At 36.4% G+C, this 19,169-nt stretch overlaps 1 protein-coding gene across 4 annotated transcripts in view; it reads right to left on the bottom strand.

Moving 5' to 3' along the window:
• Positions 1-3,330: 3,330 nt before the first annotated feature.
• igfn1.1 (immunoglobulin like and fibronectin type III domain containing 1, tandem duplicate 1) overlaps positions 3,331-19,169 on the bottom strand; it is a 28,234-nt gene continuing 12,395 nt past the window's right edge. For 2 of the 4 annotated variants that reach the window (XM_060868123.1, XM_060868124.1), the window contains 23 exons: positions 17,459-17,598; positions 17,222-17,321; positions 17,066-17,107; positions 16,844-16,883; positions 16,531-16,714; positions 16,305-16,418; positions 16,029-16,197; positions 15,650-15,922; positions 14,781-15,533; positions 14,253-14,429; positions 12,710-13,276; positions 11,589-11,713; positions 11,227-11,371; positions 10,862-11,155; positions 10,485-10,781; positions 10,206-10,385; positions 9,982-10,110; positions 9,462-9,770; positions 9,215-9,300; positions 8,754-8,946; positions 6,483-6,779; positions 4,402-4,728; positions 3,331-4,006 (listed from right to left, as the gene is read on the bottom strand). In XM_060868123.1, coding sequence (XP_060724106.1) covers positions 4,002-4,006; positions 4,402-4,728; positions 6,483-6,779; positions 8,754-8,946; positions 9,215-9,300; positions 9,462-9,770; positions 9,982-10,110; positions 10,206-10,385; positions 10,485-10,781; positions 10,862-11,155; positions 11,227-11,371; positions 11,589-11,713; positions 12,710-13,276; positions 14,253-14,429; positions 14,781-15,533; positions 15,650-15,922; positions 16,029-16,197; positions 16,305-16,418; positions 16,531-16,714; positions 16,844-16,883; positions 17,066-17,107; positions 17,222-17,321; positions 17,459-17,598 — 4,946 coding nt within the window. In that variant the 3' untranslated portion in view covers positions 3,331-4,001. The remainder of the gene's footprint in view (positions 4,007-4,401; positions 4,729-6,482; positions 6,780-8,753; positions 8,947-9,214; positions 9,301-9,461; positions 9,771-9,981; positions 10,111-10,205; positions 10,386-10,484; positions 10,782-10,861; positions 11,156-11,226; positions 11,372-11,588; positions 11,714-12,709; positions 13,277-14,252; positions 14,430-14,780; positions 15,534-15,649; positions 15,923-16,028; positions 16,198-16,304; positions 16,419-16,530; positions 16,715-16,843; positions 16,884-17,065; positions 17,108-17,221; positions 17,322-17,458; positions 17,599-19,169) is intronic. The other 2 variants (XM_060868125.1, XM_060868127.1) reach the window with 2 other exon arrangements.

Raw genomic sequence — 19,169 nt, 5'->3', positions numbered from 1 at the left:
AAATACGGCTCCTGTCAAAATTCTGTGGGAAACTCCATCTGGTTGGGATATAATTCACAGCACAGATCAAGTTGGGAGAGGTGTCATTTACACTTCACTGCAACCTCATAGCATGTCCACAGCAGGAAAGTGTTACTGACATATTTTGAGTAAACTTTGCACATGCTCAGATCTCTATTAGATGGTGTGATACAGTGAGGAGTGTGAAAGATGATGTGATAAGGCCTTAAGATGTAGTACTCCACCTCACTGGCTGAAAAGATGCTGTTCTTACAAGAGCATTTACGTAGCTTTCATTCAGGGACTCATTTCATTTGGTTCTGATCATAGCGTGAAGTCTAAATAAATAAATTACTGTTGTGTAAGACTCTGGTTTAAAAGCTTGTCAAATGATTTAGAATCATCTGGAAATAGCTTTCTCATGTAAAAGGACACAGGCTTTACTGTAGTGGGAGTACAGTGAGAACTGCATGTGTGTCTTAGATGATGCAATGAGCTTTGGATCAGTTTTACTACTTAGTAAGGTGGTAATTTAAAACAACCATTAAATCCTTGAATTCCTGTGATAGCAGAATACTGTACCTTACAAGCACTTGGGAAGCTGTCAAATGGCCCTGCCTATCTTGCATCAGATAGGTCACATACCACATAAACCGGTCAGTCAGAGAGCACTCAGTGAAGTACATGCACTCCTGCACACATTTTTATTGCCTAGGCTAATAAACTTTTTTTGGAATAGTGTGAAGGTCAAAGCACACAGCAAAGCTACCAGTGTTGATTTAACCTCAAAGCTAACTCAATATGACTATAAGTACTTATCTTCATTATGTACATTCACACCTTACTCATTGATCCTTATAATCTGTAAAGATAAATAGAGACAATCTAAAATGTTTGTGTACTGAATGAAGCTGTAAAAATCAGTACTTTCAAAGCAGTTCTTTTATAACCGAATGCAAACGGTCAAACTCTTTCCTAGTAAGGTGCATTCATCTAATGAGTCAGCCAGTTATAAACAAAAGATAGTTCTTGTCCTCGATATCCATAGATGTAGCGTTTAAATCTAAAAGAGCAATGCTCAGGAACATAGTTCCTTGAGTGATTTATGAATAAGTCCAGGATGTGCATGAGTTCTGAGATAATGAGTTTCTACTAGTAGCACCAGGGCTCCTCAGATTTTACGATGTTAGAATCCCCATGCGTGCCTGACTCACCCCTTGTTTCTTACGGCACGACTCTCTGAATCTGTCATGGTTAAGCCAAATTTGCACATGATTATGTTTGCACATCACTTAACCTTGACATTCACCCTGTCACATTAATGTTTCATGTGCAATCAATATAATCATTGGTCTTTGCATGTTCCATTGTCTAGCATTTGTCTTTTATAGTCATGTGCACCGTCTGGTATTTGCCTTGTGTTCATGTTTAAGATTCTATTTGTTCTAAAATAAACTCTAATCTTCACTTACATGTGCTGCCTCCACAATTCCTGACACATTCACACAGTGAGACAGTTTTGTGTACCGGCATATTTTTTTTTTGGGGGGGACATGAGGTGAAACCAGAGAACTTTGAAGAAATCCATGCAGACACTGAGAGACAGTAACATGAGCTCAGGATCAAACATGGGGGACCCTGGAGCTTTGAGGCTACAAGGCTATCCCACTGGTAAGCACTTAAGGAGCTAAAATCACATAGTAGTGCCTTTCTTTCCTTTGCATCCATTTATTTAGATTGATGTCCGATAGCTTAATCAGTGGATTAATATTGTGATCTCCAGTCAGCACACACCACACACACACTGAATCAAAAACTTTTCTTATATACCGACCCAGAACCCTGTATTATTCAGTCTTTAATATTTCTTCAACATTTCTATAGTTTCAATAAAATTAACCGAACCTTATAGAGTAATAAAGACATGATATGTGAATAGTGATTTCACTAGTAATAAACCGTCATGACTAATTTATTATCTAAGAATTATCTCTGTTGAGCTTTCTTTATGGCAGAAGTCATGTATTCTGCCTCTAATGCTCATTTAGTTCCCTCCTGATGCATTTATTTACACCATAAAACGTTAAAAAAAGGGTCTCTAATCAGTCAGCTAATTGTTTATTTTATGTCAGGTGCAATTTCTTTGAAAATATAATGTCATTATAAGGTTCATCAGTGAACTAAGATGAATGAAAATATGCCCCGAGGATGTCATATAAATAGTTTTTGATGGTTACTTTATAGAGAAGGCTTTTAAACATTTGGGATCAATTAGCAACAATATCTCGTCTAATGCTAATAGTTTAAACCCCTGCTTTGAATAGAGTTGAGGATCTCTTACTATGTGTAGTGTGTACAATACCTCTGCTTAGCTTCTGAAATTTCTGTGTCAATTATACTGCTTTTTTGGGAAATATAATCACTATGGAAAATGCACTTTTTCTTAGATCGAGTGCAGTATTTCTTATTCTTGAGTGGTAAAAATCAATAAGGGATAGACTTACCTTAATTGTTGGTCACAGCAGAGAGTGTGGAAGGGGATGTGTAACTCCTCCCTAGTGACTAGTGACTAGTGTTCAGTGTGTAGAATGCTGGAGAGAAGGCTTTATAACCTATGCCCTCAAAAACGCAGTACTGGCATTCCATAAGGGTATATGTTCAACACTCACTGAGAACATCGCTGAGTTCTAAATCACTTCTCAGAAAGCTACCAGCAAAGAGGTATGTACTTATAAGTGTGGCTTAGCTGCAGCAACAGAGTGCATAAATTATTAGTCTTATTTAAAAAAAAAAAAATAATAATAAAGTAAATAAAAAAATAAAGGTTTTATCTTTTACCTTAATAAATAAATAACGTTTTTATCAACAATAGATTTAAAAAAGTATATTCACTGTGATAAAGGTCTAAACATTTAAATGTAAAACGTATTTCTTTGAGATTAGTATAATTCATATAATTCATAAAAACTGTGGTTTAACCAAAATGTGATTTCTTTTATATTTGTTAATGGGAATGAAGCAATTGTTGTTGCGTCCTTGTGAACGCTTGGATGCAGTCTTGAGCTTCATTAACAAACTGAACACACTAAATTAACCAGGGTGGATGTTCTCAGTGTAAATGAGATGTGACTTTGCATCCATATATAGACCAGGGAGAGGGAAATGCAAATCATACTGCTTTAGTGACACTTGCATACTGTGACACCATATACGTAACAAACACATGGCCTTGGCTGATGATGTATAGGCTGATCAGTGTGTCTGGCATCTGACCAAAATAACAGGATGTTTTAGTGCGTTGCCTTATGAGAAAGAAAACTAAGAAGGAAATATTTTTGTCATGGGTTTCCTTTCCAAATTTATTGCACATGTATTAACATGCATGGCATTAGTCTAACAGAGTAGAATACATTTTTGTATTTGGCAATGGTAACAAGCAGGAAAATAATAATAGATAACATTGATTATGAACCTGCTCATGCATAGGCTGCTCATGAAGCTACAAAGAAATTCAGTTACTTTACCTACTTACAGTTAATAACTTCTAGGCCACCTTATCAACTGTATTCCTTTATTCATGCCAAGAATCTTGTCATTGTTTATCATTACTGTATATCTTGATTTAAATCCACTCATTTTGGGTCAGTATTTAAATCAAACAAACAAATGCTATTTATTAAAAATAAATCTATTAGGCTTTGCAGAGTAATATTAATTAAACAGCAAGTAGCAAACAATGTGTTCAGCAAAAAACATTGAAAATCTAATCAGTGAAAAGCAAAATGCCAATGGTTTTGAGGACTAAATAATAGGCATACTCTAAATCATCATCAGCAACAACAAAAACAACAGCCTCATTGACATACATTGTATGCAAAACAAAGAATATTAAAGATATGCACTTATGATTTGTACATGTTGTTTTCTACATAGCTGAAAGACATAAAAATAAATAATTATAAAGACTTAAAAGTGATTTTTGCCTTTATCCAGCTGTTGCCTTATTCTGGAAAAGAAAAAAAGATCATTATTTCAGCATTTTAGTTGAGCTGTGATTGTATTTACAATAAATACATTTCACTTTTCACATAAATTCGCACAGCTACTAAATTAATCTTCATCAATTAAATGAAAAGCCAATGTTCAGATTAAATATATATATTAAACTCACTAAATAAACACTAAATGAAAATAAAGAAATTAGCATTTACTTTGTGGTTATTTCATTACAGGCTATATAATATAAAAAAATATTCTCAAATAATAACGTTGCTTTGAAACACACTCAGCAACTAAGAATTTCTAGAATATATTATTTTATCTATTCTTATCTATATCCTATTATAAAATTAAATTGAACCAAATCTGATTATCCAACATAGGAGACTGAAAAGGTCTTACCTCTGACTACCAGCTTGGTGGAGCACTCTGCTCTACCTAATTTATTTTCTGCAATGACCTTGTACATGCCTGTGTCTTTGGGAGCCACCCTCAGGATGAGCATGGAGCAGACGCCACACGTGTTAGTGATGTAGTAGTTGGAGTCTGAGTTGAGACTGACATTGTTGCGGTACCATGTGACGTATGGGGTAGGATTGCCTCTCACAGCACAGCTCATGTAGCACTCATAGCCCTGTGGAGCTGTGTGCAGTTTCAGGGGGACTGGGAACTTAGGAGGGCTCTCCAGGTTGCAGGCTTTTGACTCAGGCAGGGTTAAAATGTATTTCTCTAGGGAAGAGAAAATGAAACACCATGTTTCCAACAGTGACCATTCACACTGATGAAACTACTTGCAATGACAGCTAAAGCAGAAGCAGCAGCCTTTATTTTTCTCATATACATTACAGCATATCCCAGCTTGTTTAGAAAGTTGGGGTCAAAGTGCAGGGTCAGCCATAATACGCTGTACTCCCTGTAGCAGAAAGGGTTAAGGGCCTTGCTCAGGGGCCTAACAGTTGCAGTGCTGGGGCTTGAATCCCCAACCTTGTTAACATCTCTCCTAGACAAAACTACAGGGAGGTGACGAATTAAATAAAAATGAATGAAATCAAAACCAATAAAGAGTTTTTAAGGTGTTGGATCACCACATGCTACCAGAACAGCTTCAGTGCAAAATAATTATATGATTTAAATAATTTACATACTCAAGAAACCATTTATTGGGCCTGTGTGTGTATATTAATATCCTGCCTGAGACCACTCCTATCAGGATAGAAATGTTTTAGAATAAACTTTTTTACTGCTTTACAGTGACTATTCTTTCCAGTAGAACTTCTCCACAAACCAGCATGTCTCCCCAAAACACAACAAGCACATAAAATTCAAACCCTGGACTATCCATATCCTGGCTGAGTACATTTGTCAGTTTCTTAACATAAGCTGTGACAGTAGGAGCAACTTCTCAGGAGGATGTCAAGTGTTAGGGTTGACAACACAGTGCAGCTATCTTCAGTGTAACACAATGCAACTATCTGTTTGGTGCTCCAAATATTCATATTTGTACCTGTATTCAAAATCAAATCAAAGCCTTGAAGGCCTAGACTAAATATAAATTTGCACATAATCCAGGTTCTGTGAAATATTCTCGAAAGCTTTCAATAAATAAATAAATAAATAAAAACTATTTTGCGCCTCTTGTGTGTATTTGAATCTAATTAGAACATATTATCTGTTTAATCCTATTAATGAATAATTTATTCCAACAAATAACAAATCTCATATGATTATTAAATTGTTAACATGTTCCTGGCACTGAAATAAAAGTGTGAAAGTAAGGATGAAACACGACCCGTTTGCTTGAATTTTTTTCTACAATGCTCATCTGGGCACTTGGTAGCACGGTCAACCCCAGTATGTTATATCCTATATAGGGTGCATACAAAGTGAATAGGAAATCACGTATTGAAACATTAATTTGCAAGAGGATTTTGAAAGCCGTGAAAAACAATTGGCAGACACTTCACTAGAACTGAAGATTTTGGTGGCAGTAAAGAAGCAAGCCAGTGGCATTAATCAGGATATCAAGTTTGATTAATTGAAGGTCTGCACCATTTTATTTTCTGCACTTACACATATGTCCTGGCTCAGGAAAATGCCCTTGGAGTAAAAAAGAGCAACTGATTTTCATTGAATTTGTCACCTGTCTGTATACAGCTAATATCTAGTGAACATTTATATTAACTAATATTCAAATATATCCAAAATCTGTCAGGCAACAGTAGCTTTTGATTACCTTCTGTTGCCTTAAGGCTACAGAACACTACATACTGTAAGGCATGAACACTTAACTATTGTACAAGCAATATTTTAAGAACTCTTATGCACCTCTGACAACTGGTCCTTAAATATGTTTCTTTTTCTACTGATACAGAAAATTAGTAATTATACTGTCTAGAAGTATTATAAAAGTATATATAGCTTAGAAAAATGCATTCAGTTTAGAAGAGAATGAAATAGGACTGTAACAGAACCTCATTACAAACCTTTCTTCTCAGTAATTAACCACTTTGGAGATTCAGAGGGAACAGATTTTCCCATGTCATTTTTGGCATAGACACGGAACTGGTACTCTCTCCCTGGCAAAATGTTGCAGGCTGTGAACCTGTTGTTGAAGATGCAATCGGCCACTGTGTCCCAGGTTTGTTTAACAGAGTCCCTCTTGGTCACCATATAGTTCAGATGATCGTCTCGTTTTTCATCTGGTGAGGCTGCCCAAGTGATTGTCACAGTGCCTTGTACATTCATATCAAGCTCCACAGGCCCAGGAGGCTTCGGCTCATCTAGGGAGGTTTAATAGACTGTATGTTTTCAACTGCATTTATTAATGTATAGTCAACCCCAGAATTACTGACAAAATAACTACATCAATCGAATATTTAATAAGTGATATCCGATAACATATAAAACATGCTGATACTCTATGGCAGGATTCGGCAACCTTAAACACTCAGAGCCATTTGGACCCGTTTCCCACAGAAAAAAAAAAAAACACAGGGAGTCACAAAACCCATTTGACATCTAAAATGAAGATAACACTGCATATATCGTTTTTTACCTTTATGGAAAGTATAGAAAAAACTGTAGTGTGTTACATTTATGAAATCAATGAACTGCTACAGAGTAAACGAAATTTTATTTCTGCAGGCAAACAAAAATATTTTGAACAGTTTGAACTAACCTTAACAAAAAGACGCTGGGTTTAAGGTTACTTTCAAATAAAATGTTCAATGTCTAATTGAGTTCTCTCCGTATTCATGACATCAAAATTTTAACACAGTAAGTAATGTTGGCCGCATATTCACAGATTCGAGTTTCCCGAGTCAGTAACTACTGAGCTAAACGCTGTTACTACACAAATAACACCTCTGTTTTATAGTAGTAACTTAGAGATGCAGCTACAACCCAATTTTCCTCAATATCAGCTTTCCTCCGCAGTGGACAAAATACACAAGTCTCTATGTGCAGACGACGGAGAGACAGATTCCAAGGGACCGTCTGCAAAGTGCAAAACCCGAAAAGCGACTACTAAAAAGCAGTAAATAACTTCACTGTAACACACTGTACACTTTTTATTAATTTTATCAAATAACTGTTGTAGTGTAACTATCAGGACATTAGTGATGTGTGAGCAGATGACAGTACAGTGTATTACAGTGAAGTTATTGACTGTTTTTTAGTATTCGCTTTTCGGGTTTTGCACTTTGCAGACAGTCCCTTGGAATCTGTCTCTCAGTCGCCCTGCTCTATGGGCTTGTTGTATTAGGGTTTTTCATAATTTATATATTTATTTACATTTTTTTAAGTACTGAATATTTTCTACCAAACAGTAACTTACAAATTAATGGCACTCATAACTAAAAATTTGCTGAAGTAGTGGAACTTTGGTCCACTCTTCCATGCAGAACATTGAAGCTCCTGCATATTCAGATCTCAGGTTTTTAAAGATCAAATCTAGCATTAAATTCTCAAGAGTGATATGGGCACTGCAATTCAATAAGGTTAAATTAATACCAATTTTAAATGTACATCTTAAATTTCTATAATTGTAATATAATAAGATTATTATTATTATTATTATTATTATTATTATTATTATTATTATTATTATTATTATAAGCTGTTATTTCTATATCATTTTGGATGTATATCTAGGAGATTATGGCCTAACATGTTACACAGTGCTCTCCATCACCACCACCTCAACCATCTTCATCTTTAAAACACCAACTAAGTGAATATTTTGTGAAAGACTGAAGTTCATTCCTCCAGTACTGTTCTAAAGAATCATTAACAAGCTGTTCTCCTGGCAAATAGGTTCCCAAGAGCTTACTAAAAAAATATTTTTTATTTCATTTGTCTCCTTTGTTTTGACCACTCTTTGAGAAAGGACATTTTTTGAGGTGGGGATTTTTTTGTTGTTTTAGTTTTTATTTTACATTTTGTAACAGCTGTCAATAATTGTGACATTTTTGAGGGAAAAATGTTATTATTGTTGCTCTCAGGAGAATAATTTTGTGCAAGTATTCCCTATAAATGATAGAAAGTGTGAACGGTTATGTGTACTGCTTATTTTTTAACAATCAGCCTTTCATGATTCTTTCAATGTTTTTTAGATTTCTATTTTCTATTTTATTCTATTCTATTTAATGTTTCTATTTTTAGAAAATTATATAAAACAAGAAAATTTACAATACAATACATAACATTAGAATATTAATTAAATATTTAACAAAAGAAAGTGTAGAGAATTTTACCTGTGACTCTGATCTCAACACTGAAGGACTCTTGGCCCACAAAATTCTTTACTACAATGGTGTAAATTCCACTATCAGAACGCTCTGCTGATAGAATCAGGATTTGAGAGCCTCCTTCAGTATTGGTAACAGTGACACGTTTGGACACTGGAGTGCCGTCCTTTAGCCAAATGATCTCAGGCCGTGGAGAAGCCTGACAAGGTATTCAAAGGATTTTATATCATATAAACAACATTATAACCAATGTCATATTAAGCTCTGTAAACATGCAGAGTAATATAGCTTACATGACGGATAATACTCAAAATATTCTTAAGATTTGAACCAAATGGATATTGTCTCCTATAAAATTTAAATGATTTAAATATCCTATGACAAATGATGCTTCAAGTTAATCAACAATATTTAAAACTTGTTTTTCATGTTTATTAATATATTTGAAATAACAAACTGATATTTACCACAAATTTAACGGTGAATCTTCCTGAGTTTCCAGCTTTGACTACCATGAAACTCTTTATGTTGGCATCTGTAAACTTTGGTCTCACTAAGCGAAGAGAAGTAATTCAAATCACAAGAACAATATCATTTATTTCTGTATTGGTTTTACTGCTTTTTCAAGTCTTTAACCTTTCAAAAGTTAATGTTTCCCCAAATAAGAAATGAGAGTTTAACATGTGAAATAGATGAATTCATCCAGTGACATACCAGGAGGAGGTGTTGCTATGATGTAGTTATTTAGCTCTGTAGGTTCTCCTGCTCCACCTTCATTCACAGCTATCACTCTCACCCAGTATATGGCCAGTGACTTCAATCCCTTTACAGTGTAGGAGGTTATGATAGTGGCATTGGTATTGCAGCGATTCCATTCTGTACTCTCTGCAGGTCTTATTTCAACAAAATATCCTTTAGCTTCATCATGTTCATCCTTTACTTCTTTTGGTTTTGTCCAAGAAATGGATAAAGTGTTGTATGTGGAGCCTGTCACTTTAAGGTCAATTACTTTGCCAGGAGGTTCTGAAGGGGAGAGATAATGATAAAGTAATTTTTGTTGGCAAGGAAAAATGAAATGCCAGAGCAGAAGCAAATCTAGTGCCATTTCAGAATATTTGTGGAGGTGGGTGTTGTGCAAAAAAATGAATACAAACACAAATGTTTAATTTTGCTACTTTGTAAGAGATTATACCATTTTGTAATTTTTATGATTGAGCAAATGAGTTTGAATTACTTTTAGGATCTCTAGCGAACACTGTCTCTGATGGTAAACTTGATTCACCGGCTCCAGATATGTTGATAGCGGAAACTCGAAACTCATACTCCATCCCCTCAATAACATCTTTACAAGGGTATTTCTTAGCTTTAGAAGACAAAAGAATTTAAACAACAAGTTCAGCAAAAATATATTATGATTGAATAAGAGTGAAATAGTGCAATTTGAAGAATGTGACAAACTTTTGATTGGTTCTTCTGGTGGATGTACCAAACCCCAAAGGTTGCTGCCCTTTTTGCGTTTTTCAAGGTTGTAACCCAAAATGTTGGTTCCTCCAGTGTTGGCTGGAGGGGTCCATGACAAAGTGATGCAGTCCTTGAAGGCACTGATCACTTTAGGAGTAGATGGTGGGCCAGGATATGCTGAAAATGTAAATAATATTTCTTATGCCCTATATTTTTATGCATGAAAAGGATTTTAACTTCTGGGTTTTTTACTGCCAAAGGAGCTGAGAATCTAACCTTTAGTCCCAGCTTGAACATCTTCTGTCTCCATTACCTCACTGATACCCTCTGAGGTCTCAGCTCTGATGCGGTAACAGTACCTTCTACCATGATCCACATCAGTGTCTCGGTAATGTGCCTCACCAGGAATCTGTCCAATCTTCTTCCATTTGTTGCGTCCAACCTGATTACGCTCAAGGATGTAATGAGTGATTGGGCAGCCCCCATCATCTTTTGGTGGACGCCATTTGAACTCAATGCTATTTGAAGAAGCATCAACTATCTCCAGAGGTCCAAGAGGTGGAGTTGGTTTATCTATTATACATCAAGACCACAGATTAAGTCTAAATGCATAAAGATATGTAATACCAGAAACTGCTGTTTGATTGGCTTACCAAGAACAATTAAATTACTTATTGCCTCCACGGTACCAAACTCATTTTTTATTTTGATTTTGATTTCCCCTGAATCTTTGCGCTGTAGTTTGCTGAGAGACAAACGGCAGTGACTTTCAGTAGTTTCAATCTTACAATTTGTATCTTTTGCAAGTTCCACGCCTTCCTTATACCACTGTATTTTAGTGGCTTCACAGCCAATATATGGTATTTTGAATTCTGCTTTTTGATTAGCCTTGACCACTCTTGGCTTGGAAAATTCTTCAAGGTCTTTTGTAGCAAATCTTGGTGGATCTAGGAAATAAATATATCTTAGAAAATAAGGTGTATAATTCAAAATAGGCAGATGAGTGATTAATACACACCTTCAACAATAATCATAGCTTCAGTCTTACGGCCATCAGCCTCAAATTTATATTTTCCCGCAAACTCCTCTGATACTTTGTGGATTTTCAGTTTATGAGTTACACCATCTTTACTGATAGTCATACCCTCAGTAGAATCAGAAATCTATAAAAAAAAAAGAGTAAAACATAAACACTGATTATATCTTTTATAGAAACTATTCTGGCTCCTGCTAAAAATACCTATAAAGTTTATATACTGAGGTTACATATGGTGCTTAATCTTTCTGTAGGGATGCAAAACAATTTATTTACTGCTTTATTATTACCTCTCTCAACAAATTTCTCTTTTCAGTTTTACAGTATCGAGAGCCTTAGCATACCTCTTTTCCATCTCTATACCAGAGCCCCTTGCAATCTGCATTGCTGAGTTTGCAGACCAGCTCCGCTTCCTCTCCTACAATAGCGCTGCAGTCTTCCAGGGCAGCAGAGATGTAAACACCAGGATCTACAATTCATTTGGCGACATTTTTTTATCAATCATATTATCTGCAATAATGGTAATATGTAATAGTACTTACCTTATATAAAATATGTATTCAGCTTGTTATTTGTCATTTTGTTAACAACACCATGTATTTTAATGCATAAAATACATGTTTGAATATAAGCCAAGAGTCTAAAATAATTATTTGTTAACAAAAAAATTCTAACATTCCCAGAAAGACATCTGTCTTCTCTGTTGACTTTTTCCAGGTTGTAATAATTTCCATATTTTGATGAGGAGGTTCAGGATTCTGGTGCTTTTTTAGTTGCCAGGCTAACCATCTCCTTCTTTTTATTTTTCTTCTTCTTCTTCTTCTTCTTCTTCTTCTTCTTCGTCTTCTTCTTCTTCTTCTTCTTCTTCTTCTTCGTCTTCTTCTTCTTCTTCTTGAAAATGGTGTCATCTTGTATTAATAGCAAATATAGATGTTAACACATCATCAAATGATAGATGTTTTTTCTGCTTGTTGCGTCTTCATTATGTGATCACTGATTTGTCTAATTTTATTACCAACTGCTGGATTCAGTGATCATTTAGCTTCAATGACATGAGGGAATCTTAATGTGCTTGCCTTCATTTTCACCTGAGTGCAGTAGTCTCCTGTTTCATTGTTCATTCTTACTTCTGAAGTGTAGACCTGTATTTGCTTCTATGTTAATTTTCTCATGGATATAATTATCTAAATTAGTCAAGCTTGGCAAGGACAATGGGCTCAATATGAACACACAAACACTTGCACATCAAGACATTTTTTTTTTCACAACAAACAATTTAGAGAGACAAATTACAATGGGATAAAGGGTCAGTGATGTGACATAGGCGTTAGATCCAAGTGCCCAACAGTGGCTAACACTGATATTCTGTATCCTACAAAGCAATGGTAAATCCACTCCTGTCTCAAATGACCATCTTAAAATATTGCTTCCATGCATGTTTGATGCAGGTTTCACCATTTCTTACCAGTAGGTTCCTCTGGAAGCAGGGGACCTTGTCTTGTCCGGCCTGAATGCTTGTCAGCCTCAGCTGACCCATCTTTTGTGCCTTCAGTGGCCTCACCATCAGGTGGAGAACCCTCGTTGCCCTCGGGCTTGGCACCATTGCCACCTGGATTGCCACTTGGGTTGTCACCTGGATTGCCACTTGGGTTGCCATCTGGATTACCATCTGGGTTACCACTTGGATTATGACCCGGGTTGTCGCTTGGATTATGACCAGGGTTACTGCCTTGCTTATGACCTGGGTTACCACTTGGATTATGTCCTGGGTTACCACTTGGATTATGTCCTGGGTTACCACTTGGGTTATGACCTGGGTTATGACCTGGGTTATGACCTGGGTTACCACTTGGACTATGTCCTGGGTTACCACTTGGATTATGTCCCGGGTTACCACTTGGGTTATGACCCGGGTTATGACCTGGGTTACCACTTGGGTTATGACCTGGGTTACAACTTGGGTTATGACCTGGATTACCACTTGGGTTATGACCTGGATTACTGCCTGGATTACCATGTGCGTTGCCTCCAACTTCAGGTATTTTATTTGTTCAATCAATGATGAACATTTAGAAGGTAGATGGTGGCAGAAAAGGTTATAAAGAACAACATTAAAACAAACAACATTAAAACAGTGACAGAAATGTAGACGAACTGTGCTTTCAAACTAATATAAACCTGCCAAAAATTGATCAATAGAAATGGGAGGAAACAAAGTATTTATGTTATAAAATCTTTTCCTTTTGAAGTTTGCTTAGCATTTAAAGGAGAAACTGGAGAGAGGGATATTGTAAAATCTGAAGACTGTATTTGTTTACATGATATTTAACAATATTTAACAAGATGATATTTGTTTAAAATATTTATGCAAACTAATTACTGTAGGTTCTTAAGAATCAGTTAGTTAAATCAGGTGAAAATTAGCTTTTCTCAGCACAGATAACACAGACATGTGATTGACACAGTGACAAACAAATCACACACAAAACGCAAATGAGTGTGTACACATAAAGGACATAAAGAACACAAAAAGACACAACAGAGCACAAGACACAGAACAAATCTGTTCTGTAAACAGTTCTGTTTTGTAATTTGTAACTGTGGATGTTGTGATAAGTGCTGCACATGCAACAATTAGGAATATGATGGATGGTGTTACTGTTAAGGGGAATGCCAACACCATCCATAATGTGTATGTTACAGTCTAGGTCCCAGAAATATACAAGCGAATGATTGATTTAGGAAAAGTTTTTAAATGTTGTTAATTGATCCGGTTTTTTTGTTAATTGTATTATTTAAAATGTCCTCAACATGATTAGAGGCATGTACTATCATGCCTCATGGAATCCTAAAAGTTTATCTCTGAAGTTAAAAAAAAGTTCTGCAACTCAGAAATTCACATCAACACCACTGTTAAAATTCCAATATATTAAAGAGTTAATGATGGAGTCAGTTCAGTCCAATTTGGTTATACTATATTCATGTTAAAGTTTAAGCCAGACTCTTACCAATGACTGTGTCTGGCATCAGTGGGCCTTGCCTCACACGACTTTGCTTCTTAGCCTGGTTTGGCTGTTCATCAGTTTGTTCATTTGCAACCTGTTCTGGCTGTTCCACGCTCTGTTCTTGCTGCCCAATTTCTTCAACTGGGGCAACTTCAGTTGAATTTGGTTCTGGTACTGTAACTATCAGTGTAAATGGTAAATAATTTTCCCTTGGTTTAGGCCTTTTTTTTGTGCTTTTTCTTACTAATTTGAACAGCTTTTTAACTCGTATGTATTCCACAGCAAAGACAGTAAACACAGTAACAGATGCAGGTACAATAAATATACCAGAAGCAATAACATTTAGGCAGTCCAAACAAGACACATAAAAACAATAGCATAGGATGAATAAGCATGGTTGAGGAAAAGAAAATATGGTCAATGGAAAGAAAATAAATAGTAAGAAATAATATTGCTTACAAATAATCTAATAAATTGAATATATGTCTGTAAGGTTTCAAATTAGGGAATTTCAGTGTGTAAACTCCTTACCTTTGGCAGTGATAGCCACTTCTGTTCTGGCATGCTTCTTAGACTTAGCACCAGCATCAGCTCCTTCCTTGACTAAGGTGTCCAGTCCTGCTTGGTCTACACTTCCAGCTCCATTAGCATCACCAGCACCTCCTGCAAGAACAGAACCTAGTGCAGGACCAACACCTCCTGCAGCACGAGCACCTCCTGCAGGATTAACACTTCCTCCAGGACCAGCACCTTCTGCATCTCCCATGCCTGCTCCATCCAGCCCAAGTCCCTCTGCTGTGGCTATATTTTGAGTAAGCATGGCAGAAGCAGCTGCTCCAGCCTTAGCAATGTCCTCTTCACTCAAACCTGCTTCTTTAGCCTTGGCCTCAGCTAACTTTCTGGCATTCACTTCAGCTTCAGCTTGTGCTTTTGCTGCTGCAGCTGCAGCTGCTGCATCAGCTTGGGCTTTGGCATCTTTCTGTGACATGCCTTTAGCTTTAGCTGCTGCAAGTGCAGCCTCAGCAGCTTCAGCAGCAGCTGCTGCTTTTGCAGCTGCAGCAGCTCTTGATGCAGCCAGTGCAGCTTCAGCTTCTGCTTGGGCTTTGGCTGCAGCAGCATCCCTCTCAGCTTTAGCTCTTCTAGCCACTTCCATAGCTTCTTCCATCTCCTTCTTGTTTTTTTCTTGCTGCTCAGAAGCAATTTTTGTTAGATCAACTCCACTGCCACCGGCCTGTGTAGTCTTGCGGCCTATCTTTTTACCTTTCCTGGTAGAATCTTTATTAGCTGAAAAAGACAATTTCATAGGTAGCGATTATATTAATTAAATTAATTTCAATGAAATTTTCTATATATATTTAGGATATTTTTTGGTTTTTAATACATTGTACAGTGAAACTTACACTCTACCACAAGCCAGGCACTACATGACTTTATGCCAGCCACAGCAGAATAGATTCCAGCATCCACAGGCATACAGTCAATGACTTTCAGACGGTGAATCAATTTGTCCTCAGAAACGGTAATCTCATATTTATCACTATTGGATAAGGGATTATTCTTCAGTGTCCATAAAATGTGGTTCATGGGTAGAGAAGTCACACACTCAAATATGGCATCTTCTCTTTCTTCAGCCTTTACTTCCTGAATCTTCACCAGAAAATCCACAGAGGGGACTGAAAGACAAATAGTGACAGACAGTGAGCACTTGGAATCTCGAAACCGCTAATGTGCTAGTGAGAATGATTTTTTGATTTTAGTCTCTAATTCAGTAAAACATACTCTTGAAATCTGTTGAGAAGACGTTGACTCCCTCAACATCCACTTGATAAATACCAGCATCCTCAGGTGTAAGATTTTTCACTGTAAACACATACTTTTTTCCAACTTGCTTCAAATAGTGTTTCATTTCATTGTCCAAATCTTTGCTGTATGGAACCATGATGCCATCCTAAAAGTAAATGCATATAAATTTAAATAATGCTGTAGCAAAAATGCTGTAGCCAAAAAGAAATTTTAGTCTCATGGTGATCACAAAACTTTTGAAATAGTCATTACTTTATAGAGGAAAATGCGACTGTTGGGGTCCTTGAGTTCAATGTCCAGCTCAAAAGCTGCTGAATTCGCAGATTTCACTTCAATGTGTTTCAGATTACTGATTTGCTGAATGAACTAATAAAAGCAAAACAAAATTAGTTTTTTTCCCCATCTCTCAGACAATCTATGTAAGTATGCATCATAGCTTTATTTTGATGTTTTACTGTAAATATCCACAGTACTGTACCAAGGCCTGTTCTTGCTCTCTCTGTTTCTTCAGCTCAGTCAGTTTCTTCAGCATTCCCCGAAAATCAGTGATGCCATATTCGAAACAAATTCGCTCATAGTCTTTCTTATCAGCAGACAGTAACAGATCCCACACTGACTCATCAATTTCCCCTTCTTTTTTTTCAACAATGGCTTTCCCAGCACTGCAGTTGCAACAAGAATCTTAATATTTAACCATGGGTTAACAAAACAATTAACATAGGAACTAATAGGTTTCTGAACATGGTGCAATAATAAAATATAGTCTCAAGTTTGCAGATCGGAGGTTATACCTTCTCCTAAGCTTGTTTCTGAACTCCGCTGGATCCTCCACTGAAAATAATGGAATATAATTAAGTTTAAAAGGACTTTAATAGCATTAGATTGTTATTACAAATTTATTTTCAACTGACTTATTAAGTTAAACTGTGATTGTAACTAAATTTATAAATTGTATTATATTTCGCAATGTAATTTCTTAAATAATGTAATACGTTGAAAAACTATAAACATACATTCCTCTGTCTTTTTTAATTCTTTGCTCTTTTTGAATCCAACTGTAAGAGAGAAACAAAACATATGTGTTATATTTCTATTAAAGTTGATTAAAAGTTAAATGTATGCTTTGAACTTCATTTGAAATACAAGCTTATCATAATTCTGTACTGTACCTTCAATGACATTTAGGATGACAGGGCAGACTGCTTTCCCATACTCATTTACAGCATAGCATTTGTAGGTATCAGCTTCTTCACCACTAACTCTGGGAATCTTTGAAAAGATAAATTAACCTATACAGTAGCTTAATATAGGTACATATAGGTAATATAGGTGGGAAAAAAATACTTAAGCTATAAACATGTTTCCAAGGGGTTGGTTGTCTAATTTTACTGAAATATTATGCCTACCTCTAAAGTATGTTCATTAGTTACAGGGTCATATTTGTTCTGGAACTTTTCTGGATCATTCATTTCTCCTTTTGCTCTTTTCCATGAAACAGTGGGCTTGGGTTCTCCAATCACAATGGCTTTAAAGATGGCTAATTTACCTTTAATAGGAAACATAAGATTTAAAAACAGAGTAGAAAATGCAGCTCTTAAATTAAATCAGAACCTAAAATGTCTCAGTCAAAATGAATCATTCTTTACTGTGATTGTTTCTGTCAGGATCCAGCCTGGACTTTGGCCACGTGCTTTTGTTTATGTTCTGTGTTCACGTGTCTCCCCCGCCCTTGTCTCTTCCACCCCGCCTCTGCATACCTGTTCCTCATGTGTTAAAATAGTCTTGTGTCTTATCTGTGCCGCGTTGCCTATGGTGCCGTGGAATCCCTGTTGTGGTTTGTCATATCCTGTCGGCTTGTGTTACGTTATTGGTCTCATCTCTTGTCGTGTCTTTGTCCCTGTTTTGTGTTTTTTATTTAATAAACCAGTTTATTTTAGCTATCCTGCATTTGGGTCTGTTTTTACCCCGGATTCCTAACAGTTTCTTAAAATGAAATGGGTAGTAAAATTAAGTTGTTCTGTACAATATCCTCTAAAGTAAATAACAACCATGATGATCATAACCTGAAAGTCCTGCACCTGTTTCTGTTAGTCTTGTTATTTTGGTCGCTTACAGTGGGTGAAATTATTTGATCCCCTGCTGATTCTGTAAGTTTACCCCCTTACAATGAAATGAGTGGTCCATAAATTTTTAAACAAAAACAACAACAACAACAAAACACAAAATAAATAAATAAATAAATTCATTAATTAAAATAAAGGTTATAAATTAATTTGTATTTGAGTGAAATAAGTATTTGATTCTCAAGCAAAACATGATTTAGTACTTGGCAGAGAAATCCCTGTTGGCAAGCACAAAGAGGTCAGACATTTCTTGTAGTTGGTCACCAGGTTTGCAGACATCTCAGGAGGGATTTTGGTCCGCTCCTCTTCACAGATACAATTCAAATCCTGAAGGTTTTTCCTTCCACAGATTTTCTATGAGTTTACGGTCCGGAGACTGGCTAGGCCACTCCAGGATCTTAATGTGCTTTTTTTTGAGCCACTCCTTTGTTCCCTTGGCCGTATATTTTGGGTCATTTTCATGTTGGAACACCCATCCACGACACATCTTCAGGCTAAGGCCAGGAGGTTCTCATTCAAGATTCTATACTACATGGCCCTTTCATCATCCCCTCAATGTGGTGATGTCTTCCTGTACAAGAGAAACAGCCCCACAGCATAATGCTTCTACCGCTATGTTCGAAGGCAGAGAATATGGCCCCAAGAACACCATCTCTACACTTTCAAACACGGCAAATCGAGTTGGTACCAAAGTGCTCAATTTTAGGCTCATCCCTCCCAAGCCTTCTCTGAATAATTCAGGTGTTCTTTGGAAAACTTCAGACGGGCCTGTATATGTGCCTTCTAGTGCAGAGGAACCTTGCGGGCACTGCAGGATCTCAATCTATTACAGCGAAGAGGGTTACCTGTGGTTTTCTTGTTGACTGTGGTCCCATCTCTCCGGAGATCATTAACAACCTCCTCCAATGTAATTCTAGGCTGATTCCTCACGTTTCTATAATGAGTTGAGATTAAGAGTATTTTCCTAAAGGAATAGGACAAATTTGTGTGTCTC

This window comes from Tachysurus vachellii, chromosome 4 (assembly GCF_030014155.1).
Source record: "Tachysurus vachellii isolate PV-2020 chromosome 4, HZAU_Pvac_v1, whole genome shotgun sequence".
NCBI classification, from domain to species: domain Eukaryota; kingdom Metazoa; phylum Chordata; class Actinopteri; order Siluriformes; family Bagridae; genus Tachysurus; species Tachysurus vachellii.
Note: the sequence above shows the minus strand (reverse complement) of the source record. Positions and strands in the feature narration are given on the sequence as shown.